Source organism: Rattus rattus, chromosome 12, assembly GCF_011064425.1.
Source record: "Rattus rattus isolate New Zealand chromosome 12, Rrattus_CSIRO_v1, whole genome shotgun sequence".
NCBI lineage: Eukaryota > Metazoa > Chordata > Mammalia > Rodentia > Muridae > Rattus > Rattus rattus.
Genome location: NC_046165.1, coordinates 11,651,959 through 11,678,832, shown reverse-complemented (window position 1 = coordinate 11,678,832; position 26,874 = coordinate 11,651,959). Strand labels below are relative to the sequence as shown.

Here is a 26,874-nt window from a genome sequence, read left to right as displayed (position 1 = left end):
AATACCTTGGTGTGACTTTAACCAAGCAAGTAAAAGATCTGTACGATAAGAACTTCAAGACTCTGAATGAAGAAATTGAAGAAGACCTCAGAAGATGGAAAGATCTCCCATGCTCATGGATTGGCAGGATATAGTAAAAATGGCCATTTTACCAAAAGCGATCTATAGATTCAATGCAATCCCCATCAAAATACCAATCCAATTCTTCAAAGAGTTAGACAGAACAATTTGCAAATTCATCTAGAATAAGAAAAAACCCAGGATAGCTAAACCTATCCTCAACAAGAAAAGGACTTCTGGGGGGGATCACTATCCCTGAACTCAAGCAGTATTACAGAGCAATAGTGATTAAAAACTGCATGGTATTTGTACAGAGACAGACAGATAGACCAATGGAATAGAATTGAAGTCCCAGAAATGAACCCACACACCTATGGTCACTTGATTTTTGACAACGGAGCCAAAACCATCCAATGGAAAAAAGATAGCATTATCAGCAAATGGTGCTGGTTCAACTGGAGGTCAACATGTAGCAGAGAGGAGATCGATCCATGCTTATCACCCTGTACAAAGTTTAAGTCCAAGTGGATCAAGGACCTCCACATCAAACCAGATACACTCAAACTAATAGAAGAAAATGTGAGGAAGCATCTCGAACACATGGGCACTGGAGAAAATTTCCTGAACAAAACACCAATGGCTTGTGCTCTAAGATCAAGAATCAACAAATGGGATCTCATAAAACTGCAAAGCTTCTGTAAGACAAAGGAAACTGTGGTTAGGACCAAACGGCAACCAACAGATTGGGAAAAGATCTTTACCAATCCTACAACAGATAGAGGGCTTATAATCCAAAATAAACAAAGAACTCAAGAAGTTAGACAGCAGGGAGACAAATAACCCTATTTAAAAATGGGGTTCAGAGCTAAACAAAGAATTCACAGCTGAGGAATGCCAAATGGCTGAGAAACACCTAAAGAAATGTTCAACATCTTTATTCATAAGGGGAATGCAAATCAAAACAACCCTGAGATTTCACCTCACATCAGTCAGAATGGCTAAGATCAAACATGCAGGGGACAGCAGATACTGTCAAGGATGTGGAAAAAGAGAAACACTCCTCCATTGTTGGTGGGATTGAAGACTGGTACAACCATTCTGGAAATCAGTCTGGAGGTTCCTCAGAAAACTAGACATTGAACTACCTGGCTATGCCTCTCTTAGGCATGTACCCTAAGATGCCCTAACATATAACAAAGACACATGCTCCACTATGTTAATAGCATCCTTATTTGTAATAGCTAGAAGCTGGAAAGAACCCAGATGCCCTTCAACAGTGGAATGGATACAGAAACTGTGGTACATCTCCACTATGGAATATTACTCACCTATCAAAAACAATGAGTTTATGAAATTAATAGACAAATGGATGTAACTGGAAAATATCATCCTGAGTGAGGTACCCAATCACAGAAAAACACACATGGTATGCACTCATTGATAAGTGGCTATTAGCCCAAATGCTCAAATTACCCTAGATGCACAGAACACATGAAACTCAAGAAAGATGACTAAATTGTGAATGCTTCACTCCTTCTTTAAAAGGGGAGCAAGAATTCCTTTGGCAGGGAATAGGGAGGCAAAGATTAAAACAGAGGCAGAAGGAACACCCATTCAGAGTCTGCCCCACTTGTGGCCAATACTTATACAGCCACCCAATTGGACAAGATGGATTAGGCAAAGAAATGCAGGCTAACAGGAACCGGATGTAGGTCTCTCCTGAGAGACACAGCCAGAATACAGCAAAACATAGGCAAATGCCAGCAGCAAAACCACTGAACTGAGAACGGGACCTCATTGCAGGAAACAGAGAAAGGACTGGAAGAGCTTGAAGGGGCTTGGACCCCATATGAACAACAATGCCAAGCAAACCAGAGCTTCCAGGGACTAAGCCACTACCCAAAGACTATACATGGACTGACCCTGGCTCCAACCTCATGGGTAGCAATGAATAACCTATTAAGAGCACCAGTGGAAGGAGAAACCCTTGGTCCTGCTAAGACTGAACACCCAGTGAACGTGATTGTTGGGGGAGGGCAGGTAAAAGGGGAGGATGGGAGGGAACACCCATATAGAAGGAGAGGGAGCAGTTAGGGGGATGTTGGCCCAGAAACCGGGAAAGGGAATAACAATCTAAACTGTAAATAAGAAATACTCAAGTTAATAAAGAAAAAAAGAAAAAAAAGAAATGCAGGACAATGTAGGTAAACAAGTAGCTGCCCTTAAAGAGAAAACACAAATATCCCTTAAAGAATTACAGGGAAGCACAACCAAACAGGTGAAGGATTTGAAGAAAACCATCCAGAATCTAAAAATGGAAATAGAAACAATAAAGAAATCACAAATAGAGACAACCCTGAAGATATAAAATCTAGGAAAGAGATCAGGAGGCATAGATGCAAGTATCACCAGCAGAATATAAGAGATGGAAGAGAGAATCTTAGGGCAGAAGACCATAGAAATCATTGACAAAAAAAACTCAAAGAAAATGTAAAACCCAAAAATCTTCTAACCCAAGACATCCAGGAATTCCAGGACACAATGAGAAGATCAAACCTCTGGATAGAGAGCAAACATTCCCAACTTAAAGGGCCACTAAATATCTTTAACAAAATTATAAAAGAAAACGTCCATAACCTAAAGAAATAGATGCACATAAACATACAAGAAGCTGACAGAAAGAACTCCAAATAGATTCGACAGAAGAGAAATTACTCCAACAACATAATAGTCAAAACACCAAATCCACAAAACAAAGAATATTAAAAGCAGTAAGGAAAAAGTCAACATGTAAGGGCAGACCTATCAGAATAACACCAGACTTCTCAACAGAGACTGGAAATCTAGAAGATTCTGGGGAGGTATCCTACAGACCCTAAGAGAACACATATGCCGACCAAGGCTATTATATCCAGCAAAACTCTCAATTACCATAAATGAAGAAACCAAGATATTCAATGACAAAACCAAATTTACAAATTATCTTTCCAAAAATCCAGCCTACAAAGGATAATATATGGAAAACTCCAAGACAAGGAGGGAAAGTATATCCTAAAGAAAGCAAGAAAATAATCTATTTGCAACAAACCCAAAAGAAGAGAGCCACACAAACATAATTCTAACAACAAAAATAACAGGAAATAACCATCACTATTCATTAAAATCTCTTAACATCGATGGTAATAATTCCCCAATGGGAAGAGCTAGACAAACAGACTGGATCCAGAAAAAGGACCCAGCATTTTGCTGCATACAAGAAACATACCTCACTGGCAAAAACAGAAACTACCTCAAATTTAAAAGGTGGAAAATTTTTTCCATGCAAATGGTCCCAGGAAACAATCTGAACTATCCATTCTAATATCAAATGAAATCGACTTTCAACCAAAATTTATCAAAAAAGATGCAGAATGAAGTCCATATGAAGCAAAAAAAAAATCCACCAAGATAAGCTCTCAATCATGAATAACTATTCTCTAAATGCAAGGGAATCTACATTCATAAAAGAAACCTTACTAAAGCTCAAAGCATATATTGCACCTCACCCAATAATAGTGGGAGATTTAAACACCCCACTCTCGTCATTGAACAGATCATGGAAACAGAAACTAAACATACACACAGAAAAACTAACAGTAGTTATGAAGCAAATAGATTTAGCAGATATTTATAGAACATTTCATTCTAAAACAAAGATCTGTGACTTTTTTCAGCACCTCATGGTCCTTCTCCAAAATTGACCATCTAATCGGTCACAAACAGGCCTCAATGGATACAAGAAGATTGAAATAATCCCATGCAGCCTATAAGACCACCACAGATGAAGGCATGTCTTCAATAACAATAAAACCAACAGAATTCCACATATACATGGACGTTGAACAACGCTATACTCATTGATAACTTGGTCTAGTAAGAAATAAGAAAAAAATAAAAGACATTTTAAAATTTAGTGAAAATGAAGGCACAGCATACCCAAAGTAGTGGGACACAATGACGGCAGTGCTAAGAGGAAAACACATAGCTCTGAGTGCCTCCAAATAGAAACTGTAGAGAGCATACATTAGCAGCTTAACATCACACCTAAAAACTCTAGAATAAAAAGAAGCTAATATACCATATGTTTCCAATTTTTGTTGTTTTGTTGAATAAGAAACAGGTCAATGGAAGTGGTCACTGGTGAAGAGAATAACAAGGTATGCTGTACTGTGGGTTTATCCTAAATCAGCAAAACAATTTTAAAAGAACTGCTCTTACAAAAATGACAAAGGCAATTTAAGATTGTGAAGAAGAAGCAATAATTGGATATTAAAAATTACTCTTTCCAAGCAAGTCTAAAGGTTATTCTTTCTGTCATCTCAGCCCCAGCACAGCTTCCTCCTCCTTGAGAGTTTTTGACACACTCAGCATGTGGTTACAATGCTGTGTCTTGCACAGTAATAGACCGCAGAGTCGTCAGGTGTCAGGCTGCTGAGTTGCATGAAGGCTGTGCTGGAGGATTTGTCTACAGTCAATGTGGCCTTGCCCTTGAACTTCTCATTGTAGTTAGTACTACCACTTTCAGGATAAATATATCCAATCCACTCAAGGACCTGTCCAGGCTTCTGCTTTATCCAGTGCATATCATAGCTGGTAAAGGTGTAGCCAGAAGCCTTGCAGGAAATCTTCACTGAAGAGCCAGGCTTTGCCAGCTCAGCTCCAGACTGCTGCAGCTGGACCTGGGAGTGGACTCCTATGGAGGAAATGTCAGAGTGGATGTCAGTGCCATCTCAGGCTCTGTCTCCTTTACAGATTTCTAAATAATGAGCCCCTTACCTGCAGTTACTGACAGGAGGAAGAGAAAGACCCAGTTCCATTCCATGGTTATAGTTATTGTGTTCAGGGGAGGACTGATCATATGTTGTTTTCAATGTGTGGACATCCCTGTATTTACTCCCAAAGACTCAGATAATTTGCATATTCGTGATGAGGGGACTTAGTACATAAGAACCTAGTCCAGCTGGAGAAAAACTGTGAAGAGGAAGGACTGAAAAGGCACATTGTTCAGGCAGCAGGATGCTCAGGTCCAAATCCTATTCCTCTCTGAGGAAGTGGATCCCAGTCACTTTCTATGAACAATGAACAGATATCACAATCAATTTTTGGCCTGTATCTGTTGCTCCACTCTGTTATATGCTAACACATTGATTTACAGATAATGCTCTGTGATGATGAAAATGATGATGAGATGATGATGATGATGATGATGATGATGATGCTGAGGGTGGTGGTGGTGGTGATGATGTGGATGGTGATGATCATGTGTTGTGATCATTGTGACGATGATGAAGATGATGATTATGATTATAATAATGGACAATTTCAAGAATAGCCAATTTTTATAGTTTTAGAGTTTGCTTTCTGATATTTGCAACTAATATTTGCTTTTCCAACAGGTTATATGTTTCAAAAGCCAATGACTAAAATTAAATGTGCTTCAAAATTACTTAACTATCAAAGCTTATTGCAGGAGGATTCTCAATAAATTATAGCAATAAGCTAAAGGCATGTCAAGAAATGATTTTATCAGTAAGTCATGAATATATATATTATAAATTGTACACACAGAAACACACACACACACTCACACACACACACATACATATATATATATATATATACAATATATATATATATATATATAATCAGACTTTTGCCCAGAAATAAATAAGAAATTAGAATTGCTTTTTGAAAAATGAATGTAATTAGTGATAATTATATTAATGAAGACAATATCGAAATCACAGACATTAAGTGAGACTCTCATTAGTAGGCCTTAAAAATATCATAGTTATTTGCAACTATTTATGCAAATTCATGATATTGTATCAGTAAAATTCTCTAGTAGAATAAAGGCAAAATAGGAGGGACAAGAGGTATCATGAGAAATATCCAGTGTACAAAGTGCACATTTGAAAAATCTGTACATAAGTAAAGTTGTTATGTCTATATTCCATAAGGATTTTTATTCTTTGAATTTTTTCAATCTTATATGAAATATGCTATAATCTACCACCACTCTCAGGACTCATACCACAATCTACCACTACTGATCCCCATATTTCCCCTTGGACCCTTCCAATAAGTCCCTTTTCCAGCATCTTATTTCCTCTGTTTCATTATCTAATAACACAGTGAGTTTAATTAGTGCTACCTATATACACATTGATAGGATTATTGCTAGTAATAAAGTATGAACCTGCAGAAATCTTCCCCCAAAAAGCGAATATATTTTGCCCATCAGTCATCAAATTTCAGAAGATATTCAGCCTGTTATGGGCTGTCAAGGATTTCTCCACCTTCATGTTGTAATTTTTAATATTTATTTTACTTCTAGCAGTGAGTTCAGGGTATATGTGCACCAAGGTGGATATAGTAAACTCTGAGAGTGACTTAAATTATTCAATTCTAAGTCATTTACCTGATATTGCTAAGCATGCCAGTAGACATCTTTACCTGCTCACTCATTTTGAGGTCTCCTTTGTGATAATGCCCACTGGTTTGATTAGGTAAATAAGTTTGTGTAGCTAAGTATAGCTACCGAGAGTTCATGTGTGCACTAAGAACAGTGGAATCCCTGGAAATAGAATTTGATCTCCTTTGGCCCCATTTTCTGTATCATACATCTGTTTCTTTCCCTGTTTTACGATGGCCTTTGATTTCTGTGTGAGGGATTGGTGTCATTACTTATCTCTGGCTGAGTCTCTTTCACTCTCAGCACTCTGAATACTCATGAATGTCTGCCTCAGTCTTTATACACAGCACATATGAGCCTCTGTGATCAAGGCTCACAAAATATAGTGGGTATGAACATAAATATTTATAAGGCACCTTGACAACATAACTATTAACAATATGACCAAGGTCTACTAGAACCTATACCAACTTTAAACATGGGTTTTGACCACACTTACCTGGGATAATGTCTTTCCTATGAAATTCACCAATACATAAATCAATAACATTTTGTTCTGTCCCAGCAATAATGCTACAAACCTGTACTCAAATGACTCTACACCTTATTGTACAGACATTTACAAATACACATTTATTCACAACATGTTACTCTTGCTCTATGAACAGCATACAGTGGAAAGAATAATCCAAGATTTTCAACAAAGCATAAATAAAATGTGAAAAATTGGTAGATAAATGTAGTGACTGAATGTAGATAAATGAAAGTGACTCAGTGGTAAAACAAATTATGTTAAGTGTCTGCCTGGAACTGGAAAAAATATACTGAACAGATAGATCATCCATGTCCATAAAGCAGGTGATTCATGTTCTCACTCACATGTGTTCAAAGATTTGAATATTTTGTATGGTATATTGAATTGTAGAAGCAGAGATACTAGAATTGGGACACTAAAGTTTGTAGATTATTATTTTATGATGTGTTTGCCTCTGAAATGCTTCCACAAGGAGCCTTGACTGGAGCCAGCACCAGAAGTGCAGGCATTTAAATATGAACTTCTTCAATTCCGTTTGTGGTACTTAAGTTTGGATTATATATCACAGTTACCAAGTTGTGGTTTTACTGGTGTGTGTGTGTGTGTGTGTGTGTGTGTGTGTGTCTGTGTGTCTGTGTGTCTGTGTGTCTGTGTGTCTGTGTGTGTGTTGCTTTGTTTAACTTGTATTTGCTTTTAATTCCATTTTAATTTTCTTCCTTTTTTGGTTTTTCAAAAAGGAAAAAAATGTGTGTAGTTGAGTGAGTTGGTAGGTAGAAAAGATCTGGAATAAGTTGAGGATGAAGGAATGAGTTACTAAAATACATTGCATGAATATATCAAAAATTATAAAAAGCAAATAAAAACTTGTAAATATATATCCATGGCCTGTTTTACAAAGAATCTTTATGAGGTTTGAGCATGGAGACATCGCATGTCAATCACAACAGGACAGAGCAGTTAATACACTTAAGGTAGGAAACCACAGAGGAAACAGAGTCCTCTACTCACAACTCTCTTGGGATTCTTGGTCTCATGGTGCCCCCTACTGGTCCCGAGTTCAAATGCAGGTAGCTTTGTCATGTATCACACTAAAGCTGCACAGTCTGGCTTATGAAATAACTTATCCCTTTAACTTCCTTGTTCACAGAGCTCATCTTAGGGAATAAATGGCTCTAGTTTACCTAAGGATAATGATTTATACATCAGCGATTTTGAGGAGTGCAGATACTACTATAATATCCTCTCAAAGTCAGATTCCTCCTTAGTTCATTCCAGCTCTAATGCTTCCGATGTCTCCAAAGGTAAAAAAAGGAGATAAGAGCCTTTTTCCTGTCTTCATCATACTACACCTCGGGTAGAGCACCTTTGTTCAACAGGTAAATCACACTCCCTACATATGTAATAGACATAGTAAAAAGACTTACACAATAATTGTGCATTGGAACTACACTGTTGATGCATTATATATATATTATATATATGTATAATATATAATATATTATACATATATAATATAATAACTGTTGTTATTGATATAGCAAAAACGTTGACACAGTTCAAGACCTGTCTGACCCTTAGAACAAAGTTCTGAAATTAGCCTACATTAAACAATTGAATAGTTACAAAAACCTCTGCTTGGGGAAAATATAAAGGACCTACCACATAAAAGGTCTGAATCTTAGAGATTTGCAATGAAACCACTCCATAACTGCAGGGTGTTTCTGGGACTGAGACACCAACCAAAGAGCATACATGGGCTAGAACAAGGTGCCCAGCAAAATGAGTAGCTCAATCTCCATTTGGGTCCCCCAATAACAGTAATGGGGTCTGTCCCTAAATATGCTACCTCTCTTGGAATTCATTCCCTTTACTGGCCTTTCTTCCCTGACCTCACTGGGAATTGATGTCCCTAAACAGCAGAGATTTGATGGACCGGGTTGGAGGATATTCAATGGTGCACCTAAGCTCTTAGAGAAGAAAGGAAGGGAATAGAAGGGGGGGGCTTGCTTATGGGGTTCAGAGGAGAGGGAAGCATTTGGAATGTAGAATCAATAAATTCCCCCTTTGGATATCCTAACATGTCTAGTAAAATCTAAAGCCTTCAACCTAGCATAGTTTATCCCACATGACCTTCATAAACAGCCATTTTCCAATGCAGATGAAGTTCTCTTCCTTTGTGCCACTTAGGGAACAATCTTCACTCTCTCTTTTCCCTACCCCTTCTCCCACATCCTTTCTTTCCTGTCTTTATCTCTTATTCTCTGTCTTTTGTCCCACAGGGGAGAACAAAACCTCTCTTTGAAAATTGGCTTGAGTGTCCTGGGACCCTACAGGCATGGGTTTGCCATCACCAGTGTTGTCCTGCAGCTGTCGGAGAAAATTTCTGAGATTATTGAACATCTGTGTTGTAAACATCTTAGTCAATTTATGGCTTGAATTTGTGTTTGAACATCTAGTTCTTGGTAAGCTTGGACTATTTTGTATTAGCTTCTTGGCCAACAAATCAGCATCAGTGATAATTTCCATCCAATAGTGTGAGCCTAAAACCCAGTCAGTTATGGGTTGTGCAAACCTCAATGTTTGTGCTACTCTTGCAACAGTATAACTTACAGGGAGATCATATTGGAAATCAGATTGTAGCTGTATTGTTGTTTATCTTTCTACTTTGGCAGGTGTACATATGCCTTCCTTTACCATGTATTCTAGTCAGGAGTAGTGAAAACTCCAAGTAGATTGCAGCTCAACTTCCCCTGTTCAATATTGTAGATGTTGTCTTCAGGAAAATGAACATGAACTCAGCTTGTGGAAAGAAACTAACAGCTTTGGAAGCTGACTGAATGATTTTGGAGATGAATTGTGGTCCATTGTCTAACACATTGATTATCTGTGACACATTCCAAGAACCAGAATTTTTATTTGGTAGAGAGGGGTGTCTAGTTGGGACTTTGTCTCTTCCACTATTAGATGATTCCATTTAGATTTCATTCATAGGTGTATATATTTTAAGCAACTTCTCCTGAATTAGGATTGCATACAGCCCCTCAAATGGACCTTAGTTTTCTATCTCTCTCCATGTTTCTTCCCTTACCCTCAGCTCTCAGAACTCCCATTTTAATCCATCCATTTACATTCTATTTCTGATACCTAAGGATATCCATCCCCCTCTAGTAGATTCTTCCAGTAAATCTCATCTCTGTACTCATAAAGATTGTAAACTGTCTATGGAATACATTACAACTAACACCCACATTTAAGTAAATATGTACATGCTTGTCTTTTAGAGTCCGTAGTTCTCCACATTGGTTTAGGCTTTTTCTGTAGTTCAAACCACTTACCAGCAAATTCCATAAACTGATACATTTTAATAGTTGTGTAAGGTCCTGTTTAATAATGTATTTTTCTTCTACCCCTCTTAATAAAATAGATTATCATTTTTATATAATACATGCTGATGAGAGTTTCCCCACCCTCTATTACTTCCAGGTCTTAACTTCAAATATCATGTGGACCCAACATGTTTCATAACTCTCCATTCTATGGATATTAGTGCACCACCTTTTATGAAGGGGTGAAAGCAGCCACATATTAGTCATCCTTCTTCTTTAGCTTCCTTTGGTCTGTGGATTGCATGTTGGGTATTTCAAGCTTTTGGGCTAATATCCACTTATCAATGATTGCATACAGTGTGTTTTTTTTCTGTGATTGGATTACCTCACTCATGGTTATATTTTCTAGATAATTTCATTTGCCTATGAATTTCATGAAGTCATTATTTTTGATTGCTGAGTAGTACTCCATTGTGTAGATGTACCACATTTTTTGAAGGATTGAAAGAGCTGAAGGGACTTGCAACCTCAAAAGAACAACAATGCCAAACAACCAGAGCTTCTAGGTACTGAACCTCTACACAAAGACTATACATGGACTGACCCAGTGCCCCATCTACATTTAATCTAAGGTCACTCACTTTGAGTGATGAGAATCTCTTTCTTCCCATGTCCCTGCTAAATGCTAGTGGGTCTGCCTACCTCCTAAGGTTGTATATTTCCATTCATTCTGATGTCCCTTGGAATTCACTCCTGTTTCATTCCACATGCACACACAAGGTTGAAAAATTGACAAATACCATATAATACTGTGGAGGAGACAAACAAACGGGCACTCAGAATAACCAATTCCTAGCATCACTTCAAAATAATCTCCATTTTCTCAATCCCAGTATAGCTTCCTGCCCTTCCTGCCCCTTCAGGATCTCTGACACTCAGGGTGTGGTTACAACACTGTGTCTTGCACAGTAATAGACCACAGAGTCTTCAGATACCAGGCTGCTGGGTTTCATGTAAGCAGTTTTGGAGGATGTATCTCTAGTCAATGTGGCCTTCCTTTGAACTTGAATATAGTTAAGGCCACCATTGTAAATATTAATATAACGAATCCTTTCCACGCCCTGTCCAGGTCTCTGTTTCCCCCAGCTCATACAGTAGCTGCTGCAAAACTGCCTCCTGAAACTGAAATAAGAATTCCTGCATGACAACTTCACTGAAGCCCCAGGCCTCTGCAGATCAGATCCAGACTGCTGCAGCTGAATCTGGAAATGAACACCTCTGAAGAGAAAGTCAGAGTGGATGGCATTGTCACCATCTTCAGGTTTGGACCTTTAAGCCCCTTACCTTCAGTTACTTAGAAGGCAAAGAGAAAGACTCAACTCCATTCCATGTTTAGAATAAGTATGTTCAGGTACTGTGGATGGGACAGTGACCATTTATTATCAGGTATGGACATTGCTGTATTTACTGCCATAGAGTCAATGATTTGCATATTCATGAACAAAGTACTTCTTACAAAAGAACCTAGTCCAGCTGGACACGAACTGGAGAGGAGGGATTTAAAAGGCACAATGGTCAGGCAGCAAGATGCTCAGGTTCAAGTCCTAATTCACTCTCAGTAAATGCATCCTATACACATTCCCTGAGCCATGTTTAAATGCTGTGTGTTTAACATGAGAAAATAAGATCTCAGCAGATTTCTGGCCTGTGACTGTTGCTCCTCTGTGCCACAATTATATCAGATACCTCTACAGATGGTAGTTGTGATGATGATGATGATGATTATGATGATGATGAGGAGGAGGAGGAGGAAGATGAAAGGATAGAAATTTCCAAAAATGATTAATTTTTGAGATTTTAGAGATTCTTTCAGATATTAGCAATTAATAGTTGTCTTTCTAACAAGTAGTAGGCAAAAAGACTCAATCAATTGACCAATGTATTGACATAATAATGATTACAGCACTATCATCAATAAATAAATTATGGACATGGTCCATAAATGTGTCAACAAAGGATTTTATCACTGACACATGGATGTGTATATATATATATATGTATATATATATATATATGTGTGTGTGTGTGTGTGTGTGTGTGTGTGTGTGTGTGTGTGTGTGTTCTTTTCCAAAAAGGAATAAGAAAAGTCCATTACTTTTTGGAAAATGGATACAATTAGAGATAACTGTAGTAATTAAGATGATGTAAAAATAACAAATATAATGAGACTCTTATTAGTGGGTCTTACGTATTCAATTTTGTATATCTATGTATGCATATACATGATAATGTATCACTGAAATTCTCTAATAGAACAAAGGCAAAATGAGAGAACAAAAGGTTACATGGAAAGTATACACAGTATACAAATTATACCAGTATGAAAAGTCTACACATATTTAAATTTGTTATTTCTAAACTTCACAAGAAGATTAATTCTTTAAAATTTTCAATGATATGTGGATTATGCTATAATCAAACATCAGATTCAAGACTCTTACTACTATATGCAAAAACTAGCTCCCTGAAGTTCTCTTTGAGACCCTCCAAAAAGTCTCTTCCCAAAATCCTGACTGCTTTTGTTTTATTAACTAATTACTAAGTGAGTTTCATTAGTACCACTTACATACACATTAAATAGTGAACCTCAAGAAACCTTCCCCCAAAATTCATTATATTTGGCACATCAGTCATCAAATGCCAAAAGATCATCAGCTTTCTGTGGGCTAAAAGTACAAGGTTTAGAGCCAGTATTTCTATTGATCCAATTATAAACTTCTGAGTGGATTACCTATGTGAATTAAGGGCCAAATGGCAAATTCATGGCTCCAACTTTGTTAGAATACTTTCGAGATAATAGATATTTATGGACAACAGTCCAGATGACCTTATATATATATGGTTTTCAAAAACGTTTAAAAATCCACAAAATATGAGATTTGGAGTTATTTAAGTTTTGTTGAGACATGTCTGCTCCTGACAGGCCCCCTTCTTGGATTTTAAGAAATTGAGCATTAATGGAAGTGCTCCAATTGTGGTGAGACAGCCACTAGGCAAAAGTTGCTTCAATTCATCTACAGACAAAATACTATCCAGAAAAGGACGAATTATGCAGAATAGTTGACTGATAAGCTCTGCCAAGATGGGGTAGTCAGCCCTTCAAAAATCTGCATTGCAAAGGTCTGTTAGATGATCCTGGGCCAAAAGGCTGAAGACTGATGCTCTGACATTTCGAGGTATAGCAACTGTCCAGGTGATTAGCAGTCTCTATAAATTGGCTAAGTTTGGAAACTATGTTTTTCACTTCTCATATTTTCAGGTAATATTGATCATTCTCAGATTTCTGATGGGGTTGAAGACTGATTATAGTCTCATACTCTAGTAGGCTGCTAAACTTTGAAAAATACATATTTTATTAGATAGTTATCAGAGATAGTATACCGGCTAGCCAGGATATAACACAGATTTTAAGTCTTTCTTTAATTGGATTGGATAAATAAATGTTCTGTTTAACTGATAAAGTGTTGGACTGGGTGTTAAATTTATTTTATGCTTTTAATTACAATATGATAATAGGTGTACTCAGCTTATATTTGAGAGGAAAGTTTTTTATTTAATTAGACAAAAAGTGTGAAATGTGGGAGATGTCATACAGGTGAGGCAGGTACAAGATAGAATGAGGACTGTCATTGGGTGAGAAGGAAGGATGGGCGGGAGAAAAGTTTGAGGGAAGAAGGGGAGACTGGAATGGAAAGAAAGGGAGACTGGAGGAGACTGCAGAGTAGCCATGGAGAGAACATGGAGGCTGATGTTAGGATTCCACTGTGTGTATTTACAGGTTCCTAAGAATATTCTTAAGTGATGGATGTGTACAGGGCTTTATATGTTATAAATATATTACAATATGTTCTATTGTTTAAGTGGGCAATTACATCTTATAATTGGATCAGAGGTTATTGTGTTGTGTGTTCTTTCATGTGCAGATTAAAGTGTAAGAGAGGGCAGCAGCTAGAGACACTGGGCTGCCACGGAGTTAGGATGTGTGTTTCTGGCAAGATATCTAGCAGATACCTTGAAGCACTGTGATGCAGGACCTGGAAGTGTAAAAGATAGCATATTTTATAATTTTACAACAACAAGTTTTTCATTGGACTTATCAGTGTGAGGCACAGGAAAAGTTCCTTTGAGTTGATGGTCAGAAAGAGCTTAAAGCAGGAGAAGCTAATCCCATTGCTATTGAATAAATATTTAAATTTATTTCTAAGAAATGGTTTTAAAACTGAGCAGATTATGAGAGTCAGAGGGGGTAGATGACTCTAACAAAGGAAAGAGTATCTTCCAGACACAATTGTACTAATGCATACATAAACTCACAGGCACTGTGAGGAAAGGCCTAGACCCTGAAACAAGTCAACACAGATAAAAATCACAAAGTTGGAAGAAGGAAATGAGTAGAAGCTCTCATCCATAACAAGGAAGTCCAAAAATTAGCACTCCCAAGGAAAGGAATAATTAGTTTTCTTCAATGGAGAATCACAGGGTATATTAAGCACAATCAATAATGGAAAACATACTTAACAATTGATAGGCAACAAAAAATGAACTCAAATTATTTCTGCTGACATTTACTCTAATATTAACTTGTTCAGTCTATTTGTGTCACTTACCTGTTTTCTGTATATGATGACCACACAAATGTTTCATTGCTTCAGTGTGTGTGTGTGTGTGTGTGTGTGTGTGTGTGTTGATTTTTAAACTTTTTAATTTTTTTTTTTTTTTTTCTTTTTATTGTTTTTTTTATTTTAAAGAGAGAAAAATTGTGTAGATTTATGGAGTTGGAAGTTAGGGAATGATCTGAATTAGTTGGCTAGAGAATCGGTTATTAGAATACAGTACATGACCTTTATTCCAAAGGTATGAAAAGCAAATAAAAAAAAGTAATCATAAATACGTGTCCTGTTTAATCAAAGAATCTTTACAATGTTTGACAATAAAGACATTACATGTCACTCAGCAAAGGGGCAGATCCATTAATATACTTAGGAAAGGAAATCACAGAGGGTGCACCTCCCCACCCAGTTCATCTATGTGGATTATTGGCCTCATTGTGCCCCTGCTGGTCATGAGATCCCATGCATGATGGTTGCCAAGGCATACACTGAAGTTGCTAAGGCTGCCTTAAGAAATAACTTATCCCTGTAACTTCAGCATTCACAGAGCTCAGCTGAAGGGAAAAATGGCTCTAGTTCTGTGGAGAGGCAGGCAGTGAAAGGTACCCTGATTCCTGATGGAGATAGATTGAATCCCCAGAAAACACTAAAAGGGATGGCAGGTGCATTTCCAGTATCCCAGATCAGGGCCTCACTAGCTACAGCACCCCACAAACCTTTTAAAGAGACTGATAGATCAGTCATAGAAAGAGGACCACACTCCCAAATGTGTAGATGAGATCTGACCCATCTAAAAAACTGTATTAAAAGGTCGTGTTCAGAACTAAAGGTATGAAGGAATTAGTCCATCATCTGAGAACTTCTGTCATAAGTGCTTTAACACCACAGCTTGAAGGAGAGGTCTGATTTCCCTGTAATTTCCTCCAAAAGTTCTCCTGTACCCCTCACAGGTAGTCTGTCTCCTGCTGGCTGAACCCAACCCGGCCTGGCAACAAAAGAAGCAGGAAGCAACAGAATGAAGGACAGGCAGCAGGAGGCAGTAGAAGCATTACCCCTTCCCTACCTGAGTGCTCTCTCCCCCTTGACCTACCTGAGCATCTATCCAGATGAGATATCTCTATGGGAGAGCCCTTCAGTGCCAGAGCCCTACAACTAGTGTCCACAACATTTGCCTGAATGACCCAGTACAAGACCAGATGAGCAGATACTGTGGGAAGTTGATCCCCCTCCCTAAAGACATCCTATCCTTTACTGCTCTGCTTTCAGTTAGTGCCATTGCTTGTATTTGGTCAAACTGAAGGGGCAGCTGAAGCCTTCTGGACAGAGCTACTCTCTGGTGTTCTCTGAAGGTCTAAATCAGGACACTCACATCCGGTATTGGCAAAGACTCTCTACCTAACCTCTCCTTAAAACAAAAAGAAAACCTGATAACGTGGCAGCCACTTAAAAGGCATAGGGCAGGTGCTAGTTCTGAAATCTGCCTTTAGGCTTAGCATTTTAGACCTCTATGGAATCTCCCAAGGCTGATAGGACAAGGGAATGTTCCTAGTGCACAAATTGTTTCTCTTCTTTTCTGTAAAGGACAATTCAATACCACATAAAAATTTCCACCCAGACCTTGCTTCCCCACACCGGAAGCTGTGTCCTGCAGCTTCCCACAGCCAGACAGCCTGACACCCAAGCAGGGGTGGTGTGGGGCAAGCATGGTCAAACTTCCCATGTCCTGTGTCCCCTAGATGCCTTGCCCTGTGGCAGAACAGACTCAGGAAACCCCCAATGCTTCAGAGGAGACACTAAACAAACCACCTGCTCATCCAGCCCCTCCCACTCCAACCCAAAGGTAGGATTCCATTAAAAAACAAAAGAGCTTCTACCTGCCTCTCCCTTTACTCCATCATCCCCACACAAACAGGGAGAGATACCTTACAAGTCTTAGAGGTAGAAGTCTTAGAGTCTACCACCCAAACAGAAAGAGCCACTGTCCCCCTATTAGCAATAGGCAGAAAATCTTCATTTTCATGAGGTACCTAGAGACCTAGAAGCTTAGCCAATTTGTCTTTCTTTCCAAAACTCCTTTCTGCAAAGGTTTTTAATCTCAGGCCTGTCCTGAGATGTCCCACTGCTGTTGAGAGCTGTAAAAAACTCCTTTGCTTACAGAGCCTCAGACTAATCTCCAGTGGAAGGCCTCTCTGTGTTCCCAGGTGTAGCCTCCATTTATCCCAAGTCTACAGCCAACAGTGACAAGTCACAGACTCCCACAACAGGACAAGCCTGAGTTCCCCCCTTTTCTCTCAGTCTCGGGAAAATCCAGCCTGCAGCCCCCAACTCCCTTCTCACCTCTTTCTCAGTATCTAGGGGCGCCTGGGTGTCCAAGAGTCTGGGAACCATACTAGCCAGGGTCTCATCACAGTCCCAAGGAGCCCCAGCCAGCTCTGGCTGTCTGTCCCCATGCCTCAGATTGTGCTTCCCCACCAAAGGAGCTTCCCATAGCCCCACACCTGCACAGAGACTGCAAGAGGAAAGCACATCAAATGTTCTGCCACCCCAAGAGTCAGTGCCCAGCAGCAGAGCAGGTGTAGGACTCACCCCAACCATTAACCCAAGAATTGCTTTTCACTCCTGCTGCCCCCAACTGTGCTATCAAGACTCTATTCTTTTTTTGAGCTTTTCTTCAAAGTTGGCTTTTTTGTCTCCTTCCAATTTAGAATTTACCAGCTATGAAAAATCAAGTGAGGAAAGCACAGAGATCTGCCTGCTTAGAGCACACAGCCACAGCAGCTGCTTGACAGAGCAGGACCCTCCCCCACTACATCTTAGACTGGCCAAAGACACTGGAAAAACACAACCAAAACCTGAAAGTTTTCAGACTTTGCTTAAATGCTTGTCTCTCTAACAGGAACACCTAAGACAATGTTCAGGCTTCTCAACCCAAAATATCCATGTTGCTTTATTTAAGTGTTTATTTTCTCCCTAGGTTTCCTGATTAATATCCAAAAAAAATTTCAAAATTTTCTTTGAGGATTAAAAGTCATCTATCTGGTTGGGGATTTAGCTCAGTGGTAGAGCGCTTGCCTAGGAAGCGCAAGGCCCCTGGGTCTGATCCCCAACTCCGAAAAAAAAAAAAAAAAAAAAAAAAAAAAAAAAAAAAAAAGAAAAGTCATCTATCTAATCTACCCCCACAGGTAAAACCAAGTGTACTGATAACCATTACTTAATCCTTAATTAACAACCAGTTTTCTTTCACAGAGAAATTGTTACTACCTATCCCAGATAAATGATTAACATGACAATTTCTTCCTCAGCCATCCAAAACAGAGTTAAAGGGTGCCTTCCGTGACTAAACTCCTCAAACAGGCTTTCTTTTCTAGAATCCTAACAACAGACCATAATGTGCTCCCAAGCCAACCAACACAGGCTTAGCACAGACCATCAATCCTATGCAGACAATCACCTGCTGGGGTTCTGCTCCTCTGTTGTGATCACCCTACAGGTTTTTTTACAGTGCTGCTCCCACAGATCCATCCAAGACCAAAAGCCATCCCCTCAGACCTGCCTGGGACAACAAAGCTGCCTTTATCCAGACACTCATCTGAGTGAAGACTCTTAGAGACACACACTGAGATCCATAGGGGAAAGCAGAGACCCACAGACTTGGGACCTTCTAGCTACAGATGAACTCTCTTGCCAAAGTCAAATGGCTACTGAACTTGGGGCAAGTTACATGATATTAAGGAAAACATGATGTCTAGCTAGATTAATCTAATCTTGTTTAAAACCAATGTTAATACCCTCAAACCATACAACCCAAGGAACAATGACTTCATTCAATGATCCTTTGATTTCCTTACTCACCCTCATCCCTTGTTACCACTCTAGCTTAGTTGCATTACTCCTCCAGCATATTTAGTGTTTTCTTTTGACACTTCAATCCTTTCCAAAATTTTAATTACAAATGTCACTTCTTGTTTTAAAAAGTAAAAGGGCAAATTCTGGGTTGGCGGGCAGTGAAAGTTACCTTGATTCCTGGCCAAGATAGGTCAAATCCCTGGGAGACCCTAAAACAGAAAACAGGTGCATTCCCAATCTCCAAGAATATCTTAGCCTTACATAGCTGTGCCCCTCCCAAAGTCCCCAGTAGGAAGGGTTGAGACAGACCAGTCATGTAGCTCAATGCCTCAAGTCCCTCCTCCACAGGTAAGAAAGTGACCATAGGTTACATAAGCTGAAAACAATGCCCTTAGCCCCTCCTTCACAGGTGAAGATGTGACAGGTCTTAGTCAGATCAATCATGGAGACAGGAACACACTTCCAAATAAGTAGATGAGGTCAGGCCTAACCAATAGGAAGTACCCCTGTCAGACACTGACCATCCAAAAAACTGTATTTTACTGTCCTGTTCAGAATTAAAGTTGTGCAGGAACTATTCCATTGCCTGAGAGCTTCTGTCATAAGAGCTATAGCATAGCAGCTTGGAGAAGAGATCTGCTCTCCCCTAATCATCACAGCCAGAAGCTCCCCTTCCCCCTTCACTCCTGGTCAGCTAGTAATCTCCTGCTGGCTCAATCCAGGCAACCAAAGAGATAGGAAGCAGTGGAAAAGAGCAGAACCCACAGTAGGGGCAGGAGAAGCTATCACCCCTCCCTGCCTGATTTCTCACCCACTTCCTCGAACCTATATACCTAGTCTGGCCGGAGATCTCCATCGGAGAGTCCCAGGTACCAGAATACCCTAAAATACTCTTCCTCAAGATCTCCACAGCTAATTTATTCAGAAATTTTTCTTTCATTGACACATGCAATAAGTATTTGTCAATATTATTGATGACATTGACATGAAGATAGCAGTGGACCTGACAGTCTGGTACTCACAGAGAAGCATAGTTGTATGTGTTTACCTCATCTGGATTTATGGCTCAATCCATTTATCAACTTTTCTTTTTTTTTACTCCAATATCCTCCTGTTCTTATTACAGGCATTTTAGTCACGTAGGTCGGATTCTCATCTGCACTCCATTCAGAAAGCTGAGAGTCAAGGTTCTTGACAAAGTGGTGATATTTTTTTTTGTTGCTATCTGTGGGGACAGAACTCATTTTAATTACCCAGAATGATTATCTCAGACACTTCCATCATTAGAATATTACCCATCCTAAGGGAGGTGTCACTTGTACTTTATGACCTCCTGAGCTATATGCTGTTGGTCAGAAACTACATAGATTCTAGGCTTTAGCAATAGAACTACACTCATAGTCACAAGAACTTCCTAAAGAGTTTCTATATGGCCATACCTTAAGATTTACTGTTTAACTGGATTTGGAACGACTATGCAAATTTCTGCTGCCCACAAACCCTTTTCCAACATTTATTACTTTGTTGAAATATAACTACAATGAATAGTCTGTGCTCAGACTCCTCAAAGTACAATACAGATTGACAAGGCAATTGGCACCACATTCTCATTCTTATCTTGGCATGGTTTTTCTTTCCCTCAGTAACACCTGCAGGGATGACCTCAAGAAATAAAAGCTTTCCTAGGAGAAATTATTCTGTGCTCTTAGAGATTAATAATAGAAAACTTCAAACTTAAAATACATAAACACACACATAGAGTGAGACAGGGAAGGGAGGGAGGGAGGAAGGGAGAGAGAGAGAAGAGAGAGAGAGAGAGAGAGAGAGAGAGAGAGAGAGAGGCTAAAAGCCAAATATTTTACTTATGAATTTCATTATACCCAAACATTACAGTTTTTACAGATGCCTCATGTTAAATACGTCAGTCCTACCTTTTTAAATACACTTTAGAGATTTAAACAAAGACATGAGACTTTTGAATATAAGGAAAATTTACACAGCAGATATCTATCAGAAATATTTGTTTATTAATGCTTTTTCCTATAACTTATTGAAAATAGATTGCTTTGTGCAATATATTCTGATTACTGTTTTCCATTCCCCAACACCTTCTCAATGTTCTCCCAGCTCTATTCTGTTCTTAAAATTAGAAAACATACATAAGCAAAATGTGATAAAAAGGAAATACAAACAAATGGAAATAGGAAAAAACAAACAGAAGAATAGTTACCAAATACAAAGCACAAGAAATCTATGTGGATGGAGACACACACAAGTTTGCAAATATTCCATAGGACAAAGCTGGGAAACAAGTATGCAATGGACTCTGATAGTGGATGCTGTATTAGTTTAGATCCATGTTCTAAAGGGGGTAGTGACTGTAGGGATGATTGCTGAGACTGAAAAAGAAGTAAATATGTGACCAAAAACTTATCTATAATCTCAGAACCTACCTCAATCAACAAGGTATATAAATGTGTTGGTTAAGGAGTTTGATAAAAAGTGGTTTGATAATACTTTGATCAAGGTACAGGAATTATATTTGCAGGGGCCTGTGCATTCTGATATTTCTCACCTTCTCAGAGACTGCAATATCTGCTGGAACACACCGCAAGTGATAACAACACATTGGAGTTTAATAAGACTGTGAAGAAGTGCTTGCTTGCAGATGTTGGTGATTTAGATTTTATAGGTCAAATTCATGTGATACATTATTCCCAACAACTACAAATCCTAGTCTCACAGCTTCTTCCAATATTTTTAGCATGCATCACCATACTTTTCACTTTTATTGTTTTATTGAATAAGAAACATGACAATGGAAGTGGTAACTGATGAAGATAGTCACAGCGATGAATTGTGGGTTGATCCAAATAGCATTACTTTATTCATAGATGTTCATTTATAAAGAAGACAGCGGCACTAAAAGACAGTGAGGAAGAGGCACAAAATGGACATTCAAAATTACTATTCCTGTGCAAGACTAAAGATTAGTCTTTTCTGTCATCTCAGTGACATGGACGTTTGCTGCTAGGTTTTCATCACATTCAGGATGTGGTTACAACACTGTGTCTTGCACAGTAATAGACTGCAGAGTCGTCAGATGTCAATCTGCTGAGTTCCATGTAGGCTGTGCTGGCAGAAGTGTCTGCAGTCAGTGTGGCCTTGCCCTTAAACTTCTCATTGTAGGCAGTATGTCCACTTCCAGTAACAATAGTTCCAATCCATTCCAGGCTCTGTCCAGGCTTCTGCTTTACCCATTCCATAGGATAGCTGGTGAATGTGTAGCCAGAAGCCTTGCAGGAGAATTTCACTGAAGACCCAGGTTTCACCAGCTCAGCTTCAGACTGTTGCAGATGGACCTGGGAGTGGACACCTGTATAGAGAAAGGCAGTGTGGATGTAATTTTCTCCTCAATCCCTGTATCCTTTTCAGATTTGGTATTAATGTGCTCCTTACCAGCAGGGACTGACAGGAAAAAGAGAAAGACCCAGCTCCATTCCATAGTTAGAGTCAGTGTGTTCAGGGACTGTGGAGAGAACACTGATCATAGCTTGTTTTCAGAGTGTTGATATCCCTGTATTTTGGGACATAGAGTCAGGTAATTTACATATTAATGACCAGGGGACTTCTTACATAAGAACCTAGTCTACCTGAAGAAGAACTGGAGATGAAGGACTGAAAAGTCACATGGGTCAGGCCACAGGATGCTCAGGTTCAAGTCCTAGTCCTTTCTGAGGAAATGCATCCCATACACTTGCACTCTGAACAGATGCTGTGGGTGTAGCTTTAGGGACTAAGCTCCCAAAAGATTTCTGGCACGATTCTGTTGCTCCACTTTGACACAATGTCATCAGATTGCTCTATAGGTGGTTTTGTGATGATGATGAAAATGATGGAAATCTCCAAAAATAACTAATTTTTTTTAGAATTTACTGCCTTCTTTCTGATATATGGAACTAATATTTCCATTTTAAACAGGTCATATGCTTCAAAACTCACTACAAAGTCTTAAAATTAATGTACTATGCATATACACCTAGAGTCATCACTAGTCAACAGTGAATCTCCAGAAATCTTCCCCCCAAAAGAGAATATATTTTTCCCATCACTCATCAAATGTCAAAAGGCATTCAGTTTCATGTGAACCCTCAAGGTTTCCTTCACATCCATGTTGTAATATTTTGGTTTTTTTAATATGTTATATTATTTTGTGATGAGAAGAGGGTACATATGCACCAAAGTGGGTTTATTAACCTGTGGGGATTCCTTGCCAAATCATTCCCAAGAGATTTACCTGACATTACAAGCTTACCAGAAGATATCTTTACTTTTTCTGCCACTTCAATATTTCCAATGTGGTAATTTTCCTGATTTTATTTGTTGTGTGTGTGTGTGTGTGTGTGTGTGTGTGTGTGTGTGTGTGTGTGTGTGTGTGTGTGTGTGTAAGGCTGGTAAATATGGTTACTATGAGTTTGTTTCTTCAGTAAACAAATATTCAATGCCTGAACATAGAATTTCATGATAGAATTACTGTTAAGTGTTTCACAAAGAATCTTGATGGTGTTCGAGCATGGAGACATCACATGTAATCACAACGGGCCAGATCAGTTAATATACTTAAGAAAGGAAACCACATAAGAAACAGAGTCCCGGGGCTGGGGATTTAGCTCAGTGGTAGAGCGCTTACCTAGGAAGCGCAAGGCCGTGGGTTGGTTCCCAGCTCGAAAAAAAAGAACCAAAAAAAAAAAAAAAAAAAAAAAAGAAAGAAACAGAGTCCCTTCCACACCTCCTCACCTCTCTATGGGGATTATTGGCCCATTGAGCCCCCCTGCTGGTCAACATCTACCACAAAGGTAGGTTTGCCATGGCTTACACTGAAGTTGCAGTCTGGCTTCAGAAATAATTTATCCATGTAACCTCAGTGTTCAGGGAACTCAGCTGAAGGGAGAAATGGATCCAGATTACATAGGGATGATGACTTGTACATCAGAAATTTTACATTGTACTAGCATTACTATAGTATCCAGGTTTCTCCTTGGTGGCATTTGGATCCAGCTCTTGCAGTTCCCATTTCTAAAAAGGAAAATGACAGGAGAGAACTGCTCCTTTTTTGTCTTCATTAGGCTACACCTGGGGCAGAGAACCTCTGTTCAGACTGTAAATCACTCATCCTATATTGTATAACAGACAAAGTACAAAGACGTACTCAATAACTGTATACAGGAATGAGAATTTTGACATAAATAGTTGAAATGATGTGGCACCTCAGGACCTGGCTGACTCTTAAGAACTGAAACCATTTTGAACATAGTGCTGTGATAGGCCTGTATTAGCAAGAATGGATAATTAGTGACATTTCTGATGAGAGAAATGTAAAAGAACAACCCAGAAAAAAGGTCTGAACCTGTAGATTTGCAATGATATTATTTGCTCCATAGTTACAGGGCTCTCAGAGACTGAGCCATTAACCAAAGAGCATACATGGGCTTTACCTAGGACCTTAGCACATATGTAGCACATGTACAGGTCAGTCTTCTTTGGTGTCCCGCAATAACTTGAGTGGCGGCTATGCCTAAAGCTGTTGCCTCTTTGTTGAATGCATTGCCTTTTCTGGACTCAGTAGGAGATTATACTGTATGCCTTCAAAAACCAGAGGCATCAGGGTTGGGGGATATCCAATATGTCATCATCCTTTCAGAGGAGAAGAGAGCAAAACAGAAGGAGTGACTGTTTAGGGGAAACCAGGAGAGAGGGGCAACAAATAAAGATATAAAATGAATGAATGAATGAATGAATGAATGAATAGATGGATGGGCAGACAGATAAATTAAAAACTAATAAATAAATAAATAATACATAAATGGAAAAGAGTTCCTTTGGATGTCTTAATATTATATGTCCAAGTAAAAGGATTCACATGAAATTCTCTAAAAAAAATTAATTAGGAAACTTAAAAATGAATAAGAAAATATAACCTTACCATCAATCCCTTGTTGGGTGTTCTGGGTTTGGTGTTGATCATTCAGCAATGCTACCTGGGAATTCAGGGCAGGGCTCCTCTGCTAGAGCTGCAGAATCAAGTTTGGAATGTTTTTGAAAATCAAATTGATTAATTACATATCCTCCTCCTGTATTCAGAGCTCCTTGTTAGAATCCTAGAAGCTTTGCATGCCAAGCCAGATAAAAGAGAAAAAAAAACAAGAAAATAGGAAATAATTATACCACTATCTCTACTTATACTTATATGGGGTCTTTTATAACAGTTCGATTTCCTTACTGTTTACTTTCCTTTTTCATTAAGAATAGATTCTTTGCTCAGATAATATACACTCCTATTATATTTTTCCTACTTCTACTCCTATCTCTTCCTTCATAACGCAATATTATTAATTATTAAGATCTTCTATAATAGAACTGCTATTAAATCCTTTGTGATGTCAAAACTGCAATTTGAGCTCTGCTATTCTTCGAATGTCATTAGTTAATTGCTGCTGAGATAGAAAGAGGACATTCACAACATAAAATGAATTCAACAGGCTACACAATCATTAAAAGTGAAACAATGATTCTTTATATATGCAAGGACATAACCAGGTTTATCTATGTATGTTAACTTAGTTATGTTCTTAATTCTCTATCAAGCTGTAGAGCTAGGAACAGTTACTGAATGTTCAGCCAGATAAATTGTCCTAAAAGATATGCATATAATCACCTTTTTTGTAAACCTCTTATTCAGTTTATGATTTGAAATGATGTTTGAATTTCTAGGTCTTGATCTATGGCCTACCTTGTATTACTTCTTTTCCTTTTGTGGGGTTTTTTTTTTTTGCCACTAAATCAGGATCAATTGTAAGTTCCATTTATACAGAAAATGGCCACTTCAGGATCCACATACACACTGCTAGGAGTTTCAACTAGAGTCACTCTCATAGATGCTCTGGAGCCTGTCCACATTCTGATCTCTGGTACATAAGGAGACTGCTTACTCCAACACTGATCTGCTTCTCTCTCTCTGCTCTCTATGCATGGATCTTCCTCAAACTCTGTCTCACATCCCTGCTCCTCCATGTCCCTCCTTCCTTCACCTTCAATTTCTTTTATTCCCTTCAGGAAATGATTCAACAATGCTTCCCTTCAGGCCTCCCCTAGGTATTTGTCTTTTTCGGGTCTGTTGGATTTATAGCATGGCTATCCTGAAATTTGTGGCTAATATTCACTAATGAGTGTGTATATACAACACCTTTCCATTTGGGTCTGGGTTAATTCACCAAGCTGTTATTTTCTACTTCAGTCCATGGACCTTTGAAATTTATGTGGTCCTTGTTTTTAATGGCTGAGTAATATTTCATTGTGTAAACATACCACATTCTATGAAACCATTCTTCCAATGAAATGCATTTAGTTTGCTCCAAGTTTCTGGCTTTCATGAATAAAGTTGCTATGAACATTTTTAGGAAACTGTCCTTTTGGACACTTATTAACAGAGGATGACATTGTTGGGCATCAATAGTAGGAGAAGCCCTTAGTACCTCAAAATTTCAACCCCACAGTGTAAGGTCATGGACTAGTAGCCTAACAGCACATTTGAAAAGTGTTCAACAAAAAGAAACAAATACACCAAAGAAGGATATATATGTCAGGAAATAATTGAACTCAAGGCTAAAATCGACCATTTAGGAAACAAAGAGTACTATACAAAGAATCAACAAAAGTAAGAGCTGGTTCTTTGTAGAAATCAACAACATAGAAAAACCCTAAGAAAAACTAATTAAAGAACACAGAGAGCTTCCAAAATAACAAAATCAGAAATGAAAAAGAGGACAGAAACTGAGGAGATCCAAAAAATGATCAGAGCCTACTACAAAAGTCTATACTCAACAAAACAGCAACAACTAGATGAAATGGATGATTTTATAGACACATACCAGGTACTAAAGTTAATTGCTGCTTAGCTAGAAAGAGGAAATGCACATCGTAAAA

The 26,874-nt window shown here is 38.6% G+C and overlaps 2 gene segments (V, D, J or C); both read right to left on the bottom strand.

Moving 5' to 3' along the window:
* Positions 1–3,263: 3,263 nt before the first annotated feature.
* Positions 3,264–4,949, bottom strand: LOC116913874. The segment is given in 3 exon segments: positions 3,264–3,325; positions 4,469–4,792; positions 4,876–4,949. Coding segments are annotated over 3 exon segments (432 nt in total).
* Positions 4,950–21,938: 16,989 nt separating this feature from the next.
* Positions 21,939–22,396, bottom strand: LOC116913996. The segment is given in 2 exon segments: positions 21,939–22,267; positions 22,351–22,396. Coding segments are annotated over 2 exon segments (375 nt in total).
* Positions 22,397–26,874: the final 4,478 nt, after the last annotated feature.